This window comes from Metopolophium dirhodum, chromosome 9 (genome assembly GCF_019925205.1).
Source record: "Metopolophium dirhodum isolate CAU chromosome 9, ASM1992520v1, whole genome shotgun sequence".
Lineage (NCBI taxonomy): Eukaryota > Metazoa > Arthropoda > Insecta > Hemiptera > Aphididae > Metopolophium > Metopolophium dirhodum.
Window position 1 is genome coordinate 21,089,211 of NC_083568.1, and position 22,068 is coordinate 21,111,278.

The following is a 22,068-nucleotide window of genomic DNA, read 5'->3' on the forward strand; positions in this document are numbered from 1 at the left end:
TGTCAGTAGGATTCAATTTTTGAAGTATAGGTACAGATTACAGAAGTTAAAAATGATATGCGAGTTGTCATTTAATGAGTTTTAAATGATAGCCTATTCTTAGTTAAAGTACCTAGGTAATTGTCTAAAAATTATAAATCATTAAATGAAAATAAAATATTACATATTTTAAACTAAAATTATATAAAACAAATCATTATAATATTATATTAGTTACAAACTTTCAAATGTACATAAATTGATGGAGAAAATGCGTGTGGAACGTTAAGTGGACCACTCTGTATATAAGGATGTATTATAGTATTAAAGTCTAAAGGTGTGAGTTACAAACAGCAAACAGCAAACAGCAAACATGCATATAATATTAATAACCACTAACTAGCTATCTTGTGTCGTGAGTACAATATTGTTTAACTTATCAGAGTTTGTTATTATTTATTTTAAAGTACCTACTAACAAAATAATACTGAATATAAAATTATGCATTTTAATTTAAAGTACATTTTTTTATTAATATTTATTGCAAATGAATGTGTTTCTAAATCTATAAATCAAGATCATTTACAGTTAAAATTTGTTTTCATAGTAAGTATTAAGTACCTATACCTAAAAAAACGTACCAATATTATACGGTTTATAATAAAGATTCCTACTAGCCACTGCATGTATTTTTTGACTTGAATATCAATTCAATACATAGGTATCTATATTAACCAATGCAGCATCAAGTATATTCATAATACATATTATGTATATACTATATAGATGGATGATATTCTATGGTTCATCGTTCATGCCATCGCTTGGGAGGGGTTGTTTATGTTGTGCACTAAATCCAATGCCCCAATCTAATACTTATTAATACCACATAGGGTAAAAGTACAAAGTTTAACAATTTCAAATGATATAAGTTTAACTAGGTTAATTACATAATTATAGAATTTAATTTATACATTTTAACAGCAAAAGATTCAATACAATATATAGCCATATAGGTATTACACTATTACGATAATACTAATTAGTAGATAGATATTTATTATTATCTATTAAGTACCAACTATAATACATATACATACAGATACACTCAACTAAATATATTTACCGAATGACCGTAAATAATCATGGCGAAATTCGATGTTTTTAACTTTGCGGCAGGACTTCAAGTAACAAGTTACGATATTTTATAAAACAACTTATTTATTGTGAATATTGTGATATGATCATATAGCTATACCAACCACCCACCCATTAATCGATAATTAATTGAAATATCAAATAACGATTCTAATGACCATAGGTCATTGCTCATTGGTTATATGATACAGCCCGATATTTATAGTTAGGAGGTAGGTTTATGCAGTATAGGTAGGTATAAGGTATATAAATACCTAATAATGACTATATCTACGTATATACCATATAGCACCAATGCACCATATAGCACCATAGTAGCACACTAGCACAGTAGCACAAAGCAATAAGCATTAAGCACTATCTACCAAAAATGTATGTACACATTTTTGTCTTCCGTGAAATTTCAAAGAAGCATTGACAATTGACATCAAGACTGAAAATTGTGTATTATGTTTATTTATAATTATTATAGTTAAGAATTTAAGACGATGTCAGTTGCATGTCATAATTCATGATGCACTATTGACTATTGTCTGTTTTATATCACTAGTCCAAGCGACACGCAAGTTCCTACGCAACATGGAAAAACGCATTCACGCAAAATTTTGTTTTTTTTTATGTTTTTGTGTAATCTTACAGTAAAATCACCCATTACAAAATGTATAGATTAATGTAATATTAATAATTTTAAGCGTATCTGTGACTAGGTTACTAGGTATCGATTTGTATAAATATATTGTCTCAAAATGATTTTTTATTCTGAAAGTACAGTAATAATAAATTTAAATATAAAACCATTAGGTTTATTAAACCTTCAAAAATATTATCCTTTATAATCTTTGTAATAGTTGGTTTTACTCTAAAATTACTCAAAAATCATAAAATATATTCATCTATGTTGCGCGTGAGTGTGAAAGAGAAAACAAATATTGCGCTGACATCCTGTTAAACAAACGCTGAATTAATTTTACTCGTCCCGCCACTGACAACCGGCTTCGTTATAATATTTTTTAATTTATATTATGAAATATGTATGTTATTGTAGAACCTGTACCGTTTACGGTCCACAGTCCACACCGTCGGTGTATACGGATGCTACGAATTTATTGTCGTAATTTATTACCCCCCCCCCCCTACATATCTACTTACTATATCTACATTTAATTTATAATTTACTAATCTCACTTATTAGTTATTACCTAGGTACTATTATTAATACAATTAATATATTTTTATTATTTTCTGGACACGAATAATCAAATAAGATAGAAATTACACATAAAAACTGGTTGCTACACATACCTATACTAAAAAATAAATTGTAAGACAATGTTTAAGAAATTAATTAAAAGATTTGAAAAACATAGTCCTCATAATACGAGATAACTTCCTAAATAAAAATTCATATTTGAATTATAAGTTGTCTATATAAAGGTAGCCACTATAGCCAGTACCTATATTTACCTACTTACCTCCTTCAAAATGCGATAGTGCCTATATTACTCTGCAGTTACTATATATATTAGGTAGGTACAAGCTACCTAGGTAGGCTAATTCATTTAGTAGATACTCTTGCACTGTTATAACTTATAAGTTTATGTAATCTGTCATCGAAAGTCGAGATCTCGACTGATGGAGTGATCACACATAGTAATAATAAATTCTATTGACAACTGTGTGTGTTTTGATCGGCACAGTTGATGAGACACACGAACCGCGCGCCGTTGATCCGGTACAAAAACCAAACTGATCAAATACCCTGGCCCCGCGGTTTGGGCGAGTTGACCGACCAGGGCGTGTGGAACGCGTACCGCGCGGGTCAAGCTCTGCGTGAACGGTACTTGGGCTTCTTACACCCGCTGCAGCGGTACACGCCCAGCGAGATCGACGTGTCTACCACAGAGGTAGACCGGTGTTACCAGTCCGCCGGCTACCTGTTGGCTGGTATGTACCCACCCAACGAAGAGCAGACTTGGAACAAGGACCTCAAATGGCAGCCCATACCGATCAAGACGAGTTTGTCGAAAGACCACCAGAAAGTAAGGAATAACGATATCTAAAATAGATGGATGGTGGGTACCTAAGGACGATATGCTAAGGTAGTATTTATTTGCCGTACTGCAGGTAAACGGTAGGCATTTTATACCTTTATCAATGCGATCCAACTTTGTGGTCCAAAGTGGTCTTTTTTCCTTTTTTATATCCGGATATCCCAATTGCTTCTGTCCAAAGAGGTAGGTACCTATACTGTTTTCGGTGGTTATTAAAACTAGACAAATATCCCAATTGCGTCCTACGTATTTCGATTTAAATATAATACAACATTACAGCGCATAGCAATCATATTTATTTAAGACATTTTTATTTTTATTATACCTATTTTATTTATATGTAGATGATTTATTTATTGAACCAATATGCATTCGTACGCAACCGGGATACTTATTTGGGACGCAATAAGGCTAATGGCTTCATATCGCCTACCTGTGTTAAGACATCACCAATTTTATGATCTGTTTAGGTGATGAATTTCAGGTTCTCCTCATTAGTTCAGTTTATTGGAATCTTCACTTATCAGGAGTATATCGTGCCTGATCGTTATAGCTAAAGAACACGCGTGTCTCCTTAGTCAACTATGCATAGGTATTAGGTACCTATATAGATTATAGGCATTGGCGTAGCCAGGATTATGAAATGAGGGGGGGGGGGGTTAAATTTAAATTAAACAAAGTTTTTTTCGGGATAGTCGAATTGCACTTATTACCTAAAAAGAAATGGTCGAATTGCTCTTGGGTTCAAAAAAAGGTACCTAATGGTCGAACCGGTGATACCCGATTGAGCACAGTCGTTATCGGCCGACCCGATTGAGCACGAGAAAAAAAAATTATTATGTACAACGTTGTCAGATTTTCACTAGTACATACGTATATTGTGTAGATATTACTATAAAAAAGGTAGGTTAGGTTAGGTTAGGTGAGGTAATTACTTACATATTAGTCGAAAACGATTTTGTTATCAATCGATGGGTTAGGTAAGAGTTGGCAAATGTTGGAGCTTTCAAGTACAGGTTTATTGGGTACAGGAAAAATTGGAAATAAGTATTTAGACAAAAAAATTAAAATTTTTATATTTTTTATATAATATATTATTATAGTCATTATTTAGCGGAATAAATTTTAATTGTAATATAATATAGTATACTAACTAACGGAGCAAACATTGTCTTAATATGTAATAATATGTGCTTACAATCCAATAATAGATTTTTATTTATTAACATTCAAATGTATCTTATTTTTTAATAATAATATTCTACGATACAAAATGGCTCAAAAAAAGGAGTTAAAATTTCAGGTCACTATGGACGTTCACTTTTATTATTATAATAATATTTGACAATTTAAAAAAAAAAATTACTAAAAAAATTAATAATATTTGACAAACACTCAAACCTGCTTCAACTATAGTACCTACAGTATGCACCCATTAGCACCCAAAGGTCATAGTTACGCCACTGCAATAGTATTGTGTATACTTGTTGTATACCTAGATTTATTTTTAGAAAAACGGTGTTCAGAAAACTTAAATTTATTAAGAAAAAAAATCAAATTATTTGTGAACATCACCAGATTAAATTAAATCACGCGATGACTTCCTATAGGCTATAATATGTCAATATATAGGTACTAGGGCCTAAAATTGTGTGCAGTAGCTAATTTAAAAGTGTGCAGTACTTATTTTCGGATTTAATACATTTTTATTTGATTAATATTCAATATTGATTATTGAAAATTACTAATTAACATATTGTGTTCGTTTGAAATCCTTAACACTAAAAATAATACCAACTACATCATATTCTGGGCTGCTTATAATATATAATAGTATATTAACCCAAGCTATTTCGTTTTTTTAATTTTAAAATGTTCAGTCATATAGCTATCATAATACAATAGATATCGAGGAATTCTATAGAAGATTGTCTTAGATTGTATTATATCTAATTATTAACGAATAGCAAAAACAATTATGCAATGAAGTTATATGTGGCATGTGCACTACTAGGTATATGTTCATTATTTTAAAATATTTTGGTGTGGAATTAGGTGTGCAGTATCAAAATATCTTAATTTTAGGCCCTGAAAGGTACCAAAAGGCAAAAGCTTACAATTTAGATTCTAAGGGAAGCAAGGAATGCATCAGGGTTGTACTTAAACAGTTTTATGAATTTTGTGGGTGATGAGTGATGACTGATAACCACTTTTAGGATAAGAGGAATATTTCAACTCATTTTATTCAATTTATATTTAACATATACACTGAAATGACTTCATTTGAAATTAAGAAAAATGTTAGTTTACAGGAGATCCAAGGTTATGTCCAAAGTATGCTATGGAATTACATGAAATTTGTGAAAATGCGATAAAAACCGAAAAGATAAAAAAATTAATCAACTATATGAAAAACTACACATCAAATTCATTAAATACACTTTATGATGTATTAAAAGTAGCAGATGTCATTATGACACAAGTAAGAAACTGAAATAAATAGACTTGAAAAATCATTTAAAATTGTTGTTAACCTAACCTAATTATATTAATTGTATTGAAATAACTAAGATTTAATTATGACTATTTTATATATATATTTTTTTTTATATAATATATATTTCATTTAATATGTTTATTTTTTAGCGTATGGCAAACTATCCAATCCCTAATTGGGCATTAGAACGGTATAAAGATATTGAAGAATATATATTATATTCTATGACTATATTAGTTGAAACCGATCAAATGAAACTTTTATATTCAGGTTATTATATTTACACGTATGACACATATTTACATTTGTATAAATAATTATTTGTTAGGTGAAATGTTAAATGATGTGTTAACGAGAATGGAAGCAACAATAAATAAATCACCAGGTGCAAAAAAAATATATTTGCATGTTGGTCATGATTCAACTATAGTTCCTTTCCTGAAGACACTAAATGTAAAAAATATAACATATCCACTTTATGGAGCAGCTGTTGTAATGGAATTATATGCATCACTTTCAAATGAAACGATTGTAAAGGTAAATAATAAAATAAAATATAAATTCAATGGTAGTAAATGATTAATAGTTTATTAATTAAAAAAAAACTAGCTATTATACAACAGAGACTATGAATGGAAAGAATCAAACATTGAGTTAATTGAATTACCAGGTTGTCCACAGCCATGTCGACTAGAAGATTTGCGCACACTCACACAACAAATGATACCTCGTAACTTAACTGAAGAATGTAAAAATTAAAAATATTATATTATATATGAAACACTGCTTAATCTTAAATCGGAATTGTGTGTACTTTTAATTTAACATTAAATATTCAGTCTGTCTTAGAGATTGCTTCCAATCTTTCCAATAGTTGAGGATGAGTATGATGCCAAGCTGAGAATAGAGAATCATAAACTGGAAATCCTAAGTTATCATTGTGTAAACGTATTAATCCAGATTCAAGTGGCTTTGCAAGTCCAAGCTTTTTAGCAAAAGCATCAGCTTGAAACTCCAATTGTCTACTAAGTGTAGTCATAGCAAATGATATAACAGTGTTGTATGGAGAAAACACATATTGAAAAATAATTGCTAAACCAATGATAACTGGATGGGCTGACTCATAAAATCCAAATGCTCGGTATAACATTGAATGGTCGTACAACCATCCAAAGACAAATAACATAACAAATAAATTTACCTGAAACAAAAATGCATTGCAATATTAAATAAAAATCTACTGGTATACCAAAAAGATAAAAATACCTGAGATATTATAAGATAAAATAAAATATGGTTTAGTTTCCAATGACCAAGTTCATGACCTAAGACTGCCAAAATTTCCTCATCATTCATCCCTTTTCCTTTTTCTTCGATTTTATCACCTTGAGCATTTTCTTCAATTATTGTTTTGTTGTTCATAATATCTTTGCTATCTTTCAATAATGTATCATACAACACAATACGTTTGTTATTGAAAAATCCATAAAAATATGCATTGCTATGAGCTGATCGCTTAGAACCTAAAATCAAAAAGGAAGATTTTAAATTAAAAACAAATTTACAATAGTAAAAATTAATATTTTTAATACAAGACATTTATTTGTATAGCAATATTTGTTTAAAACAAACATAGTTAAATTGGTGGTGAATAATTTTTTATAATTTAAATAATTTACCTTCTACAATATAAATTTTGTAAAGAGGGAATTTGACTTGCTTTGCAAGCTCTTCAATTTTAGTCTTCAAAACACCATCAGGTAATGGTGTATATTTGTCGAACAATGGAGCAATAAATTCTGGATACACTGTCATGATAAACAATGAAGTTACTACAGCAAATACCCACAGCCAGATAAAGAAATAACGTCCACCCCATTTAACAATAGTGATTGCTGCCGCAGTTATTGGTAATGAAATCACTTGAACCAATAAAAAGTTCTTAATCTTGTCTTTAACGAAGAAATTTAAATTCTAAATTAAAAATTAAAAACATAAACATTTTTATAAATAAATAAATATGTAGTATTTTAGGTATATTATTTTGTGATTTACTTGTTTGTTAAACCCATGTTTTTCCTCAATAATAAAAGTGCTATATGCTGAGATTGGCAAAGACATTAGTGTACCCAGGGTATTCATACATAGAAGAAATACGCAGCTGGTCATGATTTCACTATCATAATAACGAGTCTCGATCAAACAATATTTGCTGAAATTCCATAATAATGTGAATCCATTCAAACAGATGAAACCCTATACATTATAAGTAACAAATAAATTATTTAGTATGTTAAAATATGCAATATTTGTAATTATATTATACTTAATAGTTAATTATAAGCCTAAATCTGTAGATTCTAAACTCCATAAAAAAAAGGAAGCTCTTTCCTCCACAAGGAAATTCATTTCTGAATTTGTCAAAAATTAAATGAGTGTAGGTAATGTAATTTTTTTTCTTTTACTTCTCTTAAAACATAACTTGTGGACGACTTAATAATTTTCTAAAATACCTGGGTGGTTACCCATTTAAGTATTAATGGAGTTTAGTAAACAGGACTTATAAAATAATAAAATACAATAATAATACAATAATCTAAACTTGAAAACAGCTATGTTTTATTTATTGAAATAATCGATAAGTTATCCATATGTTTAAAAAAAGTGCTCTAAATACTGAAAAATTATAATATCTGTTAACTTTTTGTTTTATACATTATATAGCTCACATATAGCATGATGGTTTATTATTATTATTAATGCTTGGTGGGCAAAGAGTAGGTACAAGATAAATATTATGTTATGTATCCGATACTATGGTAATAACCGTCTTTTAAGTTTTAAATTAAATTATCAATGAATTATTGATATTATTTAAACAAATATGGTATATCAATATTCATTAAAATTGTTTTATGTTAAGAAGTTAATTATGAATATACTCATATCATATATTATTTTATTTTAAATTAATTAACCATAAATTATAACGATTTTCTTTATATGATAGACATACTTTGAATAAGTAATAACACTAATAACACTGAATATCTCCTAATACTGGAAGATAGATTAATTTTTATTAAACCTGTTTTCCATGTTTTGTGTACAGTTGTAGTACATCAAAATGTGGATATGATTTTAAAAAAATTGATATTTTTCCTTATCAAGAAAATGTAAACTATAATTAGTTGGATCAAAAATATAAAATACATAATTAAATATAATTTTATTTTAGACAAAAAATTATTTATTTATTAATATTTTTACTTACAGTTGAAATTATCATATGAAACCATTCTTCAGCAATACTAAAGCTATTTTTGTCAATACCATAGGACTTTGCCTTGTTAAATGTTTCCACATCTAGTACACCAGTTAATCTTTCAGGTATTTTGTCTGTAGTTTTATAAACACGTCTCTAAAAATGTTTTACATTAATAAGTAAGGTATTAAGTATACATTTGTGTTGTTTGTTTTCACATTAAATAGATTCTTTGCAAAATTAAAATTGTACGTAGAATAAATATAATAATTATGAAATATTAGATTTTTCAAAATGAAATAATTTACCTGTCTTAGCGTTAAGTACTGTTCCCATAGGAATTCTATCCAAGAAAAAGTTAAAACACCATAAAATACGCAAAATTCGGGTATCATGATTACAATTTTCTCGATATTTATATTAAACCAAATCAAAATGTAATAGTATAATATTTATTGAATATTTAAACACATTCGAACTGTAGTAACTCATAAATACATAAACGACATAATACTTAATGCCAAAAGGCAAGCAGGACAGAAATAATACTTAAAAATTTGTAAATTCTAAATGCTAAAGTGTATTGTACATTTATACCTATTATAATTATTAATTATTACTCGAAACCCGAAGATAACAAACACAACAACAAAACACAAGCCGACAAATAAACGGATCATATTGATATCAGTGTTAACGGAAATTTCTTATATTTTACACACCAACTTCAACCACACTGTATTTTGTGTAATGATAAAGAAACTAAATATAATATCACGATATAGAGAAGCTGATCTTCTCCATGATATAATATAAATAAACCATGACAAATTAGTCATGTAATAAACAAGATGTATTGAGAAACCTTGGTAATAAACTAATAGCTACGGGATTACATAATTTGGTAGATATAAAATAGGTAGGTACTTACTAGGTGCCTATCTACATAGGACATAAGTATATAAGTTTATAGACGTATAGGTATATCTAATTATGGCTTATTCAAACTGAATGGAACGACCAATGATGACGGACAATTGATTTAGTAATGTTAAGTTTTTTAGGATTCATTAAAACATTAAAAATTGCTAGTGCTATTAATTATAACCTACCTATTGGCTATCATAAATAATAATAATCGAACTATCGAAGTTATTGTGTAATCAATCCATTATAAACGCTTAAGTACCTAGTGGCTACTGGCTAGTGTAGATTATTATAGTAACCTCGTTAATGTACGACTGCACTACAGCAGCTCAAGAACCCACTTGAACCAGAAAACTATTTACAAATTAAGCCTACATCTTAATAGGTTATAGGCACAAATACAAAAATTATTATTATTATCGCTTACTTGGTACATAGGTATATAGGTACACTATACACATAGCCGCAATTTGGGGGGGGGGAGGGGCTACACGGTGAGCTATTAGCACCCACAATTTCGAAATTAGCACCTCCACATCTTTCATGTTAATTTACATTTTATAACAGACATTATGCAGGTACTCAATAATCTTAATATAATATGAAAAAAAATGGAGAGCTTCAGAAGTCAGAACCCCTGTTTTTTCACTGAAATTGCGCCCCTGGTGGCTGGTTGTACATACAGGCATATTATAGCTAATTTGGGGCGTTGCAGGGTATGCTTATGCATGCCTTAAATGTATCAAGATTGTAATTTTGGCCTGACAATAATTTTTCTGTGCCGGGAAAAAACTTTTTTTTATCGGCAACTATATATGTATGCGGCCATGTGATATTATTTATTACTAATGCATTATTTAAATGAATATACAAATGTTTGGTTTATATTAAATTTTTTGTGTGGCTGATGATTTCAGGATTTTTTTTATATATAATATTTTAGGTACAATAGTATCTATAAATATTTAAAATAAATAAATACTAACTTAATATTACCACAGAATAGAATAAATAATTGTACCTACCTCACAAAAATAATTGATAATAATAAGTATTTATTTATTATACATTTTGATTCTGAGCGAAACGATGAATGTATTGATTTTACACATGATGTGTGTTTTTAAATTTTTACGCAAAATCTGTTTTCGATTTTGGTTTTTGGTGTAACTCTAAAACAAATGACCGTAGGTACATGACATTTTGACTGAATGTTGTTTTTTTTTTGGCTATGTCCTACTGTCTTAATATAATTATTCTTAATTTTGTAAGTACATTAAAAGTGTTTTTCATCAATACAATAAAATACAAATCATTGTTTTAATAATTTTTCTCGACGAGGGGTAGAAAATAATTCGTTCAGTGCTTGGTAATTGGTTGATATCGACGTTTTAACGATTTGATCCCCCATCATTACGCTCGGGCCTGATATCCTATACTCCTATATCTATATATAGATGAATTAATTAATTTAAAAATATATTTCATCAGCAGCAGCTGCTGCTGCCGCCGCGGCATAGACCTATTAACTACTTTATAGGTAGGTCCATGTGCCGCAGCCCGCAGGCTATTATATGTGGATATACCGTAGCACGGTGTACGGTAGTAAATTATCGTAGCATTTGGCCAGCCCGTGCGGTCGATGACGTCGGCCGTGTGTTAAAACCCGCTGCCTCCCTATATCGGCTGACAGTATAAAAGGAGTCGCAGCACATGGTGAAACTTGGGTTCTTTCGCACGAGAAACCCCACACGTCCGGCCGTCCTGCACTACTGCTGCAGCTGTCGTGGTCGTGTTGCTTCGTCCGTTAGCTTTTCAACGCTGAATTAAAATAGTATCTCTTCCCCGTGCTCGCCGCCGCAATCCGTACACGACACGGCAAAACAATTAAATACAATCTTAGACTGACGGACGTTACTGTTTCCATTGGCCCTTCAAACATGTCGTTATCCCAATCGTCCGTGGTAAGTAATACTTCTTACTCAATATGTGTGGGCATGTCGCTCGCAATAATTTACAATAATATTATATTATAATTGCCGTCGAGTGATGCGCGCCGATCAACCGACACTTGACCATGGTCTAAACCGTATTTTTTGTAAAAGGCAAAACGATGTATTGCCACATATGCACTGTGTCACACTCGAATTTCGGTCACATAATAATAATAAATATGATAATAACGGATTGAGCGTTTATTATGTTAATTAGTTTTGGCGTCGGGCGGTCGTAGGTTAATAGGTAATAGAGTAAAAAGAGTTACACTCTTCACGGCTAGCAAAACACTGACCATTACCACACTTCCATATGGTGGTGATTTAGTCATTATACTAGGCAAATTTGTGACTCACATCTAAAGGTTAATTTTGTAGGTCATTAAATTTAATTATTTATACATTAGTACTTAGTCATTTTTCTATGATGCCCCTTTAAGTAGGTACCTACATTTTTTAATGATCATTGTTATTAAGTATTATGTTATTCTGTGATTATGAGACCTACAACTACTTTACTATGGTGTCTATAAATTATAATATGAGCGATGAGCCATTATAAAATGTTTAGGATTTATTTTAATTTTAATTTCCCTAGCCCTTATTTTCAATAATCGTGTAATTATTATTAGTAGATATGTTATATGTACCTATATCCCATTAAAATGTTAATATTATAAGTAAAGCCGTAAATGTATTCAAATTAAAAAATCTAAACATTTATATTCAAAAATAATAAAAACAATAAAAAATGTATTGAATGTACTTGGGATTTTTTTAAATATATAGTTAAAATTTTACTCAAGTTCAAGTACCTATAACCAGAGGTATAATTGATTACCCAACTATATTTCTTTAATAATAATTTGTAATATGGGTAAGTTGTCATTACATGAATAATCTAACACGAAAAAACAGTATAAATAATTGCAATACTTTATCATACTTTTTATGTTAATTATGTACATACTTTTATTTTATTTTTTACTTTGTAGACAAAGTAAAATACATAAATGTATAATAAGTTTCTAATTTGTAAATATATAACACATTTTTGAAGTGCTAAAAATGGATACAATTGTTTGAAATATTATAATATTTTCTCAGATTCTATTAGCATATTAATATCTACCTACATTTTTTTTAGTTCACCAAACATTTACAATTCTAATAAGGTTATTGATTTTGATTTATATATTTATCTGTTAAGCTTATTATTTATTTAGCTCATTTTTTATTACCTAATTCAATTCATTTTGATTTATAATCAACAAGGCACAGATTATATATAACTTTTATAATATTTGATCTAATTTTATGTAATCTGTGATGACAGTTTGAGATAACAAAATTAAAATTCTTTTGCTATTTTTACTAAGTTTATTATACTTAATTCATTATTATAGAATAAATTAATATTACCTACCTATTTTAAATTTGAAAGTTAATTGTATATCTATAAAAGTTGTTCTTTTTAAAATAGATGTATGAAATGTGTTACAACTAATATTGCGAACTATTATTTTTATACACACAAGGATACCACTTTATTTTACTTTGCCTGAAAATATGTCTATTTTTTTTTATTATTCTTAATTAACATTCTCTTATCTCGACCAACGAGATTGGCCATTAGTTACAATTTTGTGTATATTTTAACCACAGCATATTACCATATCCATAGGTAGATGTTTTAATTATTAAAAATTAATTGTTTGTATAATCATTTAAGTAAATAATCGTTTTTTATTTTAGATGAAATTATACCAATCGGTAATTGAAGATACAATAAATAGCTCTCGAGAATTTTTTGCGGAAGAAGGTATTGACGATCAAATTTTATTGGAATTACGTCAATCATGGGAATCTAAAGTAATGGCCAGTAAAGCAGTTGATGCACCACCTCCTCAAGAAGTTGCTCAACTTCCTAAAACTGTTACCTCAACTGTTGTTAAACAAACTAAAAGTCAATATGCTCCTACAATAGTCAGTAAGTATTTTTTCTTAAATCATTAATAAATATTCTTTCTAAATGTTTTTAGATTTAGGTGTTTTTTTTTTTTTTTCAAAAACGACGGGACGGCGTGATAGAAGGGGGGAGTCCAATGACCTAGTTCAAAAGATTTAGGTGTTATAGTTTTTTTTTATATCTTCAATCATTATTTTTAGATAACTCTGTTCAGCAATTAAAAATGGTCCAACAACAAAAAATACAACAACAACAACAGCAGCAACATCAGCAACCACTTCAGCCACAGCAGCAGCAACAACTACCACAGCAGCAACAACTACCACAGCAGCAGCAACAGAAGCAGCAACAGCAGCAGCAGCAGTTGCAGCTGCAGAAGCAGCCACAGCAACAACAGCTACAACAACAACAACTACAACAGCAACAGAACACTTTGGTTTTACCTGCAGATTATGCAAACAAATATGTGCCTATTCAAATAACTTTACCAGCTCAGACAGGTTCCCAAGAAACGGGTTCTAGAATTCTTTCCATTCAAGTTCCAAGTTCTGCCATACAAGGTTGGTTGTATATTTATGTTAAAATATTCTTTCTAATATTTTAAATGCTGTTACTAATTCTTGTTTTAAATGTTTGTAGGAAATATGCTACAGAGTATACTTAGTGGTCCAGTAATCACTAATAGTATGGCAATGGCTACTCCGTTAGCTACATCTTTTTTACAACAGCATGTCAATAGTGTTCTTGCTGCTCAATCAATGTCAAGTAATCTATTAATTAAGAATTTTTTTTGTCATAATCTTATATGTATTTTTATAATTATTAGGTGTTCAAACTGTTGTTCAACCAGAATTTTTATCAGATGTCCGAACTACACAACAACAGCAACAGCAACAACAGCAACTTCAACAAAATAATCAATCCTTTATTAGTGGGAATGTAACTGGTGGTGTTAAAAGAACTATTGCACAGATAGACGGAGCTAATGATTCTTCAACTTCAGATGATGACGATGATGATGACGATGATATAGATGATGATATTGGTGATAACGACGACGATGATGATGAAGACGATGACAAAGATCAGAATAGTGCTTCTGATGCTGTAAGTATAAATAAATAAATTAGAACTCAATAGCTGAAAACTATTGAAGTATCAGTTTAATAAATTAGACTTTTTATTTTGAATAAATTATGAATAAAAGGCTTTTGAAACTATTATATGAAAATTAACAATGTTTAATTATGTATATTGGGTATTAATGTGTTTGAGTTAAATCATTGAAAGAAATTTATATTATCATTCATAATTTTAAATTTAATATAAATTAAAATGAGATAAATGTTTGATTTAGTACATTGATCATGTACTTAATATGATAGTTATGCACTATGTATAGTATTAGTTTATTGATAAAGCTATCTTGTACATGGCATACCTACTATTTTTTTTTTTTTTTATATATTGATCTTTTGTACAATCAATAATGCATTGTACTTTAAATACAATAGCAGTTTTAAATAATTGTTTCTTTTAGTAAAATATATTAAATCATTACTGTAATATATGTTGATAGTCTTATATTTTAAATGTACAAGTATATTTTGTTTTGTAGGAGCCATTAAATTCTGGTGATGATGTAAGTGACATTGACAATGGTGAATTATTTGAAACTGAAAATGTTATTGTTTGCCAATATGATAAGGTAAATATTATGATAAATGTATTAAAGGGATCGGTGGCTACAGTTATTAAGAGGACGTTATACCTGCATGTGTTGTCTCTGTCTTACAACTGTGTAACATAGCAAATTGTATGCTCAGCAAAACACGTGTAGCTACGTTAATTCAAAAATTAGAGTGATTTGACCTCTTTTAAAATCTAAAAGGTAAGATTATTATCTAGGCAACCTCATGGGCTTTTTAGTATATTTTAATTTTAAAGCGAGTTATGAGTATTTTAAGATGTATTAAAAATTTACAATTTTAAAATACTCATAACTCGCGTTAAAATTAAAATATAATAAAAAACCCACGAGGTTGCCTAGATAATAATCTTACCTTTAGATTTTATAAGAGGTCAATTCGCTCTAATTTTTATACTAACGGAGCTACACGTGTTCTGCTGAGCGTATAATTTGCTATGTTACGCACTTGTAAGACGAAGACAACACATGCGGGTATAACGTCCTCTTTAAGCCAAAACATACTAATCTTTTGTCCATCATACTGATTGACTTCGTAATGCGATAATACTATTTTAAAACTGATTTGAATTTGTTATTATATCTACTTGAAAGTAGTCAGTCAGCTTTTCCCCCCAACAACTCTGAATTTAGTTTGAATATTTTGAAATTTTCTAATTTTTAAGTGTTAATTATTTGGGTATTAAATTAGACATTTTAAAATTTGGACTGGCCAATCTCAAGTAGACATTATAACAAATTCAACTGATATGTAATCGCATTATTAGGTTGGTCAGTAGGATGTACAAAAAGTACACACAAATGAGCATAAATTGTTTACTGTTAATGCGCTCAATACTAAGGCAGTGACTTGGACATGCTTGTGTGGGGGTGTTCCGCTATTTGTTTTTTACACAGTTGCACACACTAACGGTCACTTATTATGCAAACATTTACAAAAACCGCATGCCTGCAATTTGAAAATTGCCTATGTTGAACTTCATAATAACTGTCTGCAACCGATCTCCTTATAGTTAAAAATAATATACAATCAAGAATAATTTTCCCCAAATTAAATGTGATTTTGTTTGTATTTATTGTTTAAACTACAATTTTTCATCCAGAAATTAACAAATGAAGTGAGCATAATATGTTTTTGTTTGTTATTGTAGATTACTCGTAGCAGGAATAAATGGAAACTTTATTTTAAAGACGGTATAATGAGTTTAAATGGGTATGACTATGTCTTCCAAAAAGCAACTGGTGATGCTGAGTGGTAACAGGTGATATATTTTGTGTTATAGTTACAAAGGATGTTAAGTGTTCTGTATGAATTGATTTTATGTATTAAATGAATTGTTCTCAAGTCTTCTTTAATGTTTAAAAAGACTAGATTTTTAAGTAAATTCCCAAATAATTAAATGTTGACCTATGTACATACAATTATGTCATATTAATTTTTGAACATGTGGAGGTATTATATATTAACAATCAATAAAGCTCCCTATCAATTTAGTTTGGATAATAGCATGTAATATATTTATATTTTGAATTATTTAGTCATTTATTGGTAATATCACTAATATGTATATATTTATTGTTTAAAATATGGACAAATAGCCCAATAGTAAACAATTACAATATTATTATTTATAAAATCTTCAATTAACATCAAGAAAGAAAGTAAAAATAATTAAGAATGAATAGCATTAAGAACATCAGAAAGACGGTTTTACATTAATAATCGGCACCACCCTTACTATACTGATCAGCAGCATAGTTAGTGGTGAATACAACTGGTACTGTGAAAGGATACTTCTTATGCGAAGAAAAAGAACTTTAAAATTAATCATATATATTATATTATTATAATATATTTACGGTGATGCCACGTGGGATATAGTGGCAGTGTTGTCAAGCATTGTGCTTACCCTAGGCTTTATAGTAGGGTTGCCATACGTCCCGGTTTGTCTGGGACAGTATCGGTTTTGAGTATGACGTCCCAGTGTCCCGATAATGTGTTTCGGGACAGCATATTGTCCCGGAATGAGACTTTAATTAGTTATAAGTGTCTTTTATTAGACATTTGATGAAAAAAAGTAACAAGTAAGATCTAAGATAATTATAAAGTTTATACCAGCTGGTCCCTAGTGATGAATGCAACATGAAACCACTTAACTTACTCTATTATTGTTGTATAATTTCTAGTGCAATTAAAGATGGTTCATACTACACCGTGTCGTGTAAAATGATCACGGTTACCACAGTTACCAAACGATACCACATAGTTGAATATATTCAACTTTTGACAGTGTGGTTACATTTATGTGCGGAAAGTTGAATATATTCAACTAAGCGGTAACATTTGGTAACTGTGGTAGCCGGGATTATTTTACATGACTCGGTGTTGTGTGAACCGCCCTTTACTGTGGTAAAATCAACCTGATGGTTGTATAAAAATAAAAAATATACATAATAAGTATTAATAACGTGTATGCAACTATTTTTTCTAATAGAGATAATATTTTTAATTGATTATATTTATTATTGAAATATGTTTTACCTATATAAATCATTATAAAAGACTGATATAAAAATATAATTTATTATACACAAAATATAGTTTGATTGGATTTGTTATAATTGTAAATTTTTTATATTTATTTTCAATAAACCATAAGAAGTACTTAATTTATTTGTTTAGTTAAAAACAAAAATATTTATGTTTAAAATAATATATCACGTTAGAATTTCTTACTTGTCCTATGAATGTATTGATTTTACAATGATGTGTTATTTGTGTCCCACCACCTTTTGGTATAGTAAAAATTCTTTGATTTTTTACATCATCATCTTTTCAAGTATGAAAGTAAAACTAGTAAGAATTTTTTTTTTTTTGGGAGGGGGATAAAAAGTAAAAAATACCTAGTATCCTATAGCGCTGAGAAAAACCAAAAACCAAATTAAGGAAAACCTGGAATTTTTACACAAAACCAGTTTTCGACTAAATCAATTTAGTTTTATTGGTGTAACTCAAAATCTAGTAACCATAGATTTTTGTTGGGTTAAAAAGCTTAAACATTTAACACAAGGTTCCTCATAATTTGTTATATCATTTTAAAAATAATAAATATATGCACATTTTTTTCTTTTAAGCATTTAAAGTTCAAATTTTGACAACATTTATTAAAATCTCGAACATTTGCAAGTTATTTTGTAATTAAAAATGTATAAAATGTTTGAATTTATTCTAAATTTAAAACAAGGTTTTTCATAAGTAGTTCATTTTTGTAACCAAAAAATATTTGATGGTACTTGAAACTTTTAAAGTATATATTATTTTATTCTATATCACAATTAATAATTACAATTTTAAAATGCAATTTATATGGCAAAAATTCATTAAACCTACTGTATTACGATAAATGTCTAATAGTAAAATATATTACATTAATAACAATAATATCATAAAAATAAAATGTACCTACTTAGTAGTTAGTATTTAGTAATATAAGCTCTACTTTTGGTAATTTTGTAACGACACCCCTCGTAATATTTCCATTCTATGCCAGCACTTATAACAGAGTATCTGGGCATATGCCTAAATACGCATCTGCCCATTTTTTGGTAAATTAACTCAAATAAAAGTTTAATACCAATCTTGGTATTCAATTTTTTTTTCAATTTATGTAATATTTGAATGGATATTGCATTACTTTAATTGTAATATTATATATTTTTAACTTGTAAGTAATAACTAATAACTGATAACTAACTTTACTAGTACATTTTTATCATCTATTTCTACATTTTTTTTTTTTTTTAGAAAACTTCTGGGCTCTCCTTGAGACTTATTTTTCTTATCCTCCGAAAAAAATACATTTTTGGACTGGATCTAAGTAAAAAAGTTCCTTCTTAGTTCTTTACCTAGTATACGTACTACGTAGTCTGTGATCCACTGTATTTCACATAAATTCAAGTGTTTATTAATTGTAATTAATACAATGACTTTTTAGTGTATTGCATCAGAAATTCAAGTTGCAAACTTTGTTGGAATCAATGCCGTACTAACTTTCATTGGCGCCCCAGGGCAATTATATTTGGCACTCCTATTAAACATACTTATTTAAACATTTGTCACCCTTTAAAATGTTACAACTTTTGACATCGTAGGGTACTTTGTCTCATTTGCCACCCCCCTTGGCACTGCTCTGGTTAGGATTATACTGGTATAGTGGTATATATCTGGATTCCTGATTTAAGTAAGTACCTACATAACATCACAGAATACAATAATATTATAGTGAGTACATAATTGTACATTTATTATTTGTACATATGAGGAGAACAGTATTCAAATATCTGCTTGGTAACTAGGTAAGTTTGTAAGTGTATAAAATACCATAATGCATAGACGACAGTGTATAAAAATGCTATTATTATAAAAATAAAGTACATTTTCTAGTAAATTGTTAGTATATATTATTTTACGGTTTTAAGAGCATATTTTAATATTTATTAGTGTCGTAAGTTCTGGTCCTTAGTTACTCTTAGTTTTCTTTTCCCATAAAATATGCAGCAATAAATTACAGCTCTAATTTTATATTATTAATATTATTATACATTCATGCTCTTTAGATTGTATGTAGCTATCATGAAAATTAGTTCATCATTTTACTACTAGAGCGTGATACATAATATTACAAAATTAAAAATTATATTTTAATTTACTAGGTAGGTATAATTATATTGTATAACAACAGAAATCTGAGAAGTCATACCTACTTAATAGTTAATTTGTACCAATATTTATAACCGGCAAGAGGCGGATTCTTTGTCTGTGTGCATGAAAACATATTTTTAGATTTAATTAAATGTAAACAATATTAAGCAATCTAAACATTTATTTATTCAATTGTAAGACCGTTGGACAAAGAAATAGTCCCCGTAATTCACGCAGTAAAATGTACAAAATCAATCTACATAACGTCTGTATATATTTATTATTATTTATTTTATAATGTTTGACACTCTTGCACACTTGCATTGCACTATTAAAATTGTACCATTCTTTCCACAATCTATGGTTAGAAAACCTCTCAGTATTTTTTTTATTTAAGTAGGTGGGTACCTAATTTTGGTTTTTGTAACCTAGGTGCATTTTAAATGAATATAAAGGCTAATATCAGCTCTTTCAGACATATTTTATTAATCAATGCCTAGAGTATCCTTATCTGGAATACCCAGAGTTGGTACTTAACCCGTTTCTTGTTTTATTTAATATTTTTACCTCAGGTTAACCTACGTTTAAAGATACTTTAATATCAATATCAATATAAATTATAGATTATAACTTATAACTTATATTAGATTAGCTTGTTATGCCGACCCGTCGAAGACATTATTTCAATTCATGCGAAAATCTAGTTACAGATTGAATTCACTCACAGCCCATTTGGATTCAATGGCAGACTGGTACGGTAAACGGAGAGTTAAAATTAATCACTTAGCGCATTACACGAAGAAACGGTTACTGTCCAAACGTATGTATTATTTACTATTAATAGTAGGTACTCCGATCTCAACTTCTGATATAGTTATACCAATAGGATTCAATCTAGATAAAAGATTAGCCTGGAATATAGGTACGCACATATATCAAAAGGCTATACGAGAGTAAGCGGCTGTCTCTTAAAGCTTTCTTAAGGCGGATTTGATACTGACCCTTTTTTAGGACGTTCAAATGGTTCAATATTGGCAATTTTGAATTTTCTAAGAGTGTGAGAGCATGTCAAGTGTGTGAGTGCGAGTGTGCGAGTGAACATTAGTGTATATGTTACTAAACTATGACTGTAGCGTAAAAGAAAACATATATTTATTTATTTAATTAATTAATTGTTTCAACATACCTACCAACTAAGACGTTTAAAACGTTTTAAATTTACAATAAATACAATTAATTTGAAGAAATAAACTCCAGGATCGCCAATGATTTTACCAAAATCAAATGTATACCTATAACTAGAGAGCCTTTATATATATCTATATACTATCTAGGCTCTCTACCTATAACCCACTATAATTGTCTTACAAAGATCATGCTATATGCCAAGGATCAAAAAGTGCCGCGTTTTAACAAACTAGCCAAATTCAAAATTGTCTCCATGATAATATACTATCCGGATATCATCCCCTATAGATAACTACAATGACGCACTACATGGCAAAATACTACAAACAGCCAATAGTTAAACGTAATAAACTAGTATAACCATTCTTTTTATTATTTTAATAATATACCTACATGGCTACATACCTACAACTGTAGGTGAAAAATTCCCACTTTTCTTACTTCTTAATAGTAGTAGTTAAGCACATCGCTCGTAATATTATATGTAAGTGAATATAGGAAGGTAATATATAATACTAATATGAAAATAACGAATAAACTACATTATATAATAGAATGATGACTGTAGTCTATTATGGAATAAGTTTAAAAAAAACAAATACAATATAATATTTTATCTTATTGGGTCGA

At 29.0% G+C, this 22,068-nt stretch overlaps 3 protein-coding genes across 5 annotated transcripts; 2 read left to right on the top strand and 1 right to left on the bottom strand.

Annotated features, from left to right (window-relative positions):
• The first annotated feature begins 228 nt into the window (after positions 1 to 228).
• On the top strand, positions 229 to 6,535 carry LOC132951825 (testicular acid phosphatase homolog). 2 transcript variants are annotated; one of them, XM_061023817.1, is made up of 6 exons: positions 229 to 394; positions 2,835 to 3,176; positions 5,494 to 5,670; positions 5,835 to 5,955; positions 6,014 to 6,222; positions 6,295 to 6,535. In XM_061023817.1, the coding sequence occupies exons 2-6, from the start codon at positions 2,838 to 2,840 to the stop codon at positions 6,442 to 6,444; spliced, it is 996 nt and encodes a 331-aa protein (XP_060879800.1). In that variant the 5' UTR covers positions 229 to 394; positions 2,835 to 2,837; the 3' UTR covers positions 6,445 to 6,535. The 2 variants fall into 2 exon arrangements, with proteins under 2 accessions (XP_060879800.1, XP_060879799.1); XM_061023816.1 differs by having other exon boundaries at positions 330 to 585.
• LOC132951823 (CAAX prenyl protease 1 homolog) lies at positions 6,247 to 9,572 on the bottom strand. 2 transcript variants are annotated; one of them, XM_061023814.1, is made up of 7 exons: positions 9,259 to 9,572; positions 8,960 to 9,106; positions 7,741 to 7,941; positions 7,365 to 7,659; positions 6,952 to 7,208; positions 6,500 to 6,886; positions 6,247 to 6,424 (listed from the first exon to the last, which is right to left on the bottom strand). In XM_061023814.1, the coding sequence occupies exons 1-6, from the start codon at positions 9,343 to 9,345 to the stop codon at positions 6,521 to 6,523; spliced, it is 1,353 nt and encodes a 450-aa protein (XP_060879797.1). In that variant the 5' UTR covers positions 9,346 to 9,572; the 3' UTR covers positions 6,247 to 6,424; positions 6,500 to 6,520. The 2 variants fall into 2 exon arrangements, with proteins under 2 accessions (XP_060879797.1, XP_060879796.1); XM_061023813.1 differs by having other exon boundaries at positions 6,247 to 6,886; positions 9,259 to 9,571.
• Positions 9,573 to 11,562: 1,990 nt separating this feature from the next.
• On the top strand, positions 11,563 to 17,082 carry LOC132952619 (transcription initiation factor IIA subunit 1). The gene is made up of 7 exons (XM_061024953.1): positions 11,563 to 11,841; positions 13,627 to 13,861; positions 14,041 to 14,400; positions 14,480 to 14,605; positions 14,667 to 14,947; positions 15,459 to 15,548; positions 16,700 to 17,082. The coding sequence occupies exons 1-7, from the start codon at positions 11,818 to 11,820 to the stop codon at positions 16,805 to 16,807; spliced, it is 1,224 nt and encodes a 407-aa protein (XP_060880936.1). The 5' UTR covers positions 11,563 to 11,817; the 3' UTR covers positions 16,808 to 17,082.
• The last annotated feature ends 4,986 nt before the right edge of the window (positions 17,083 to 22,068 follow it).

Bases quoted from the DNA above. Each gene is read 5' to 3' on its own strand.
- LOC132951825 (XM_061023816.1), top strand. From the start codon at position 481: ATGCATTTTAATTTAAAGTACATTTTTTTATTAATATTTATTGCAAAT. The intron at 5,671-5,834 runs GTAAGAAACTGA...TTTATTTTTTAG, and splicing joins CAGATGTCATTATGACACAA to CGTATGGCAAACTATCCAAT. The intron at 5,956-6,013 runs GTTATTATATTT...ATTATTTGTTAG, and splicing joins AATGAAACTTTTATATTCAG to GTGAAATGTTAAATGATGTG.
- LOC132951823 (XM_061023814.1), bottom strand. From the start codon at position 9,345: ATGATACCCGAATTTTGCGTATTTTATGGTGTTTTAACTTTTTCTTGG. The intron at 7,660-7,740 runs GTAAATCACAAA...TTTTTAATTTAG, and splicing joins AACATGGGTTTAACAAACAA to AATTTAAATTTCTTCGTTAA. The intron at 7,209-7,364 runs GTAAATTATTTA...TTTTGATTTTAG, and splicing joins CAAAATTTATATTGTAGAAG to GTTCTAAGCGATCAGCTCAT.
- LOC132952619 (XM_061024953.1), top strand. From the start codon at position 11,818: ATGTCGTTATCCCAATCGTCCGTG. The intron at 11,842-13,626 runs GTAAGTAATACT...TTTTTATTTTAG, and splicing joins CGTTATCCCAATCGTCCGTG to ATGAAATTATACCAATCGGT. The intron at 15,549-16,699 runs GTAAATATTATG...TTGTTATTGTAG, and splicing joins TTGTTTGCCAATATGATAAG to ATTACTCGTAGCAGGAATAA.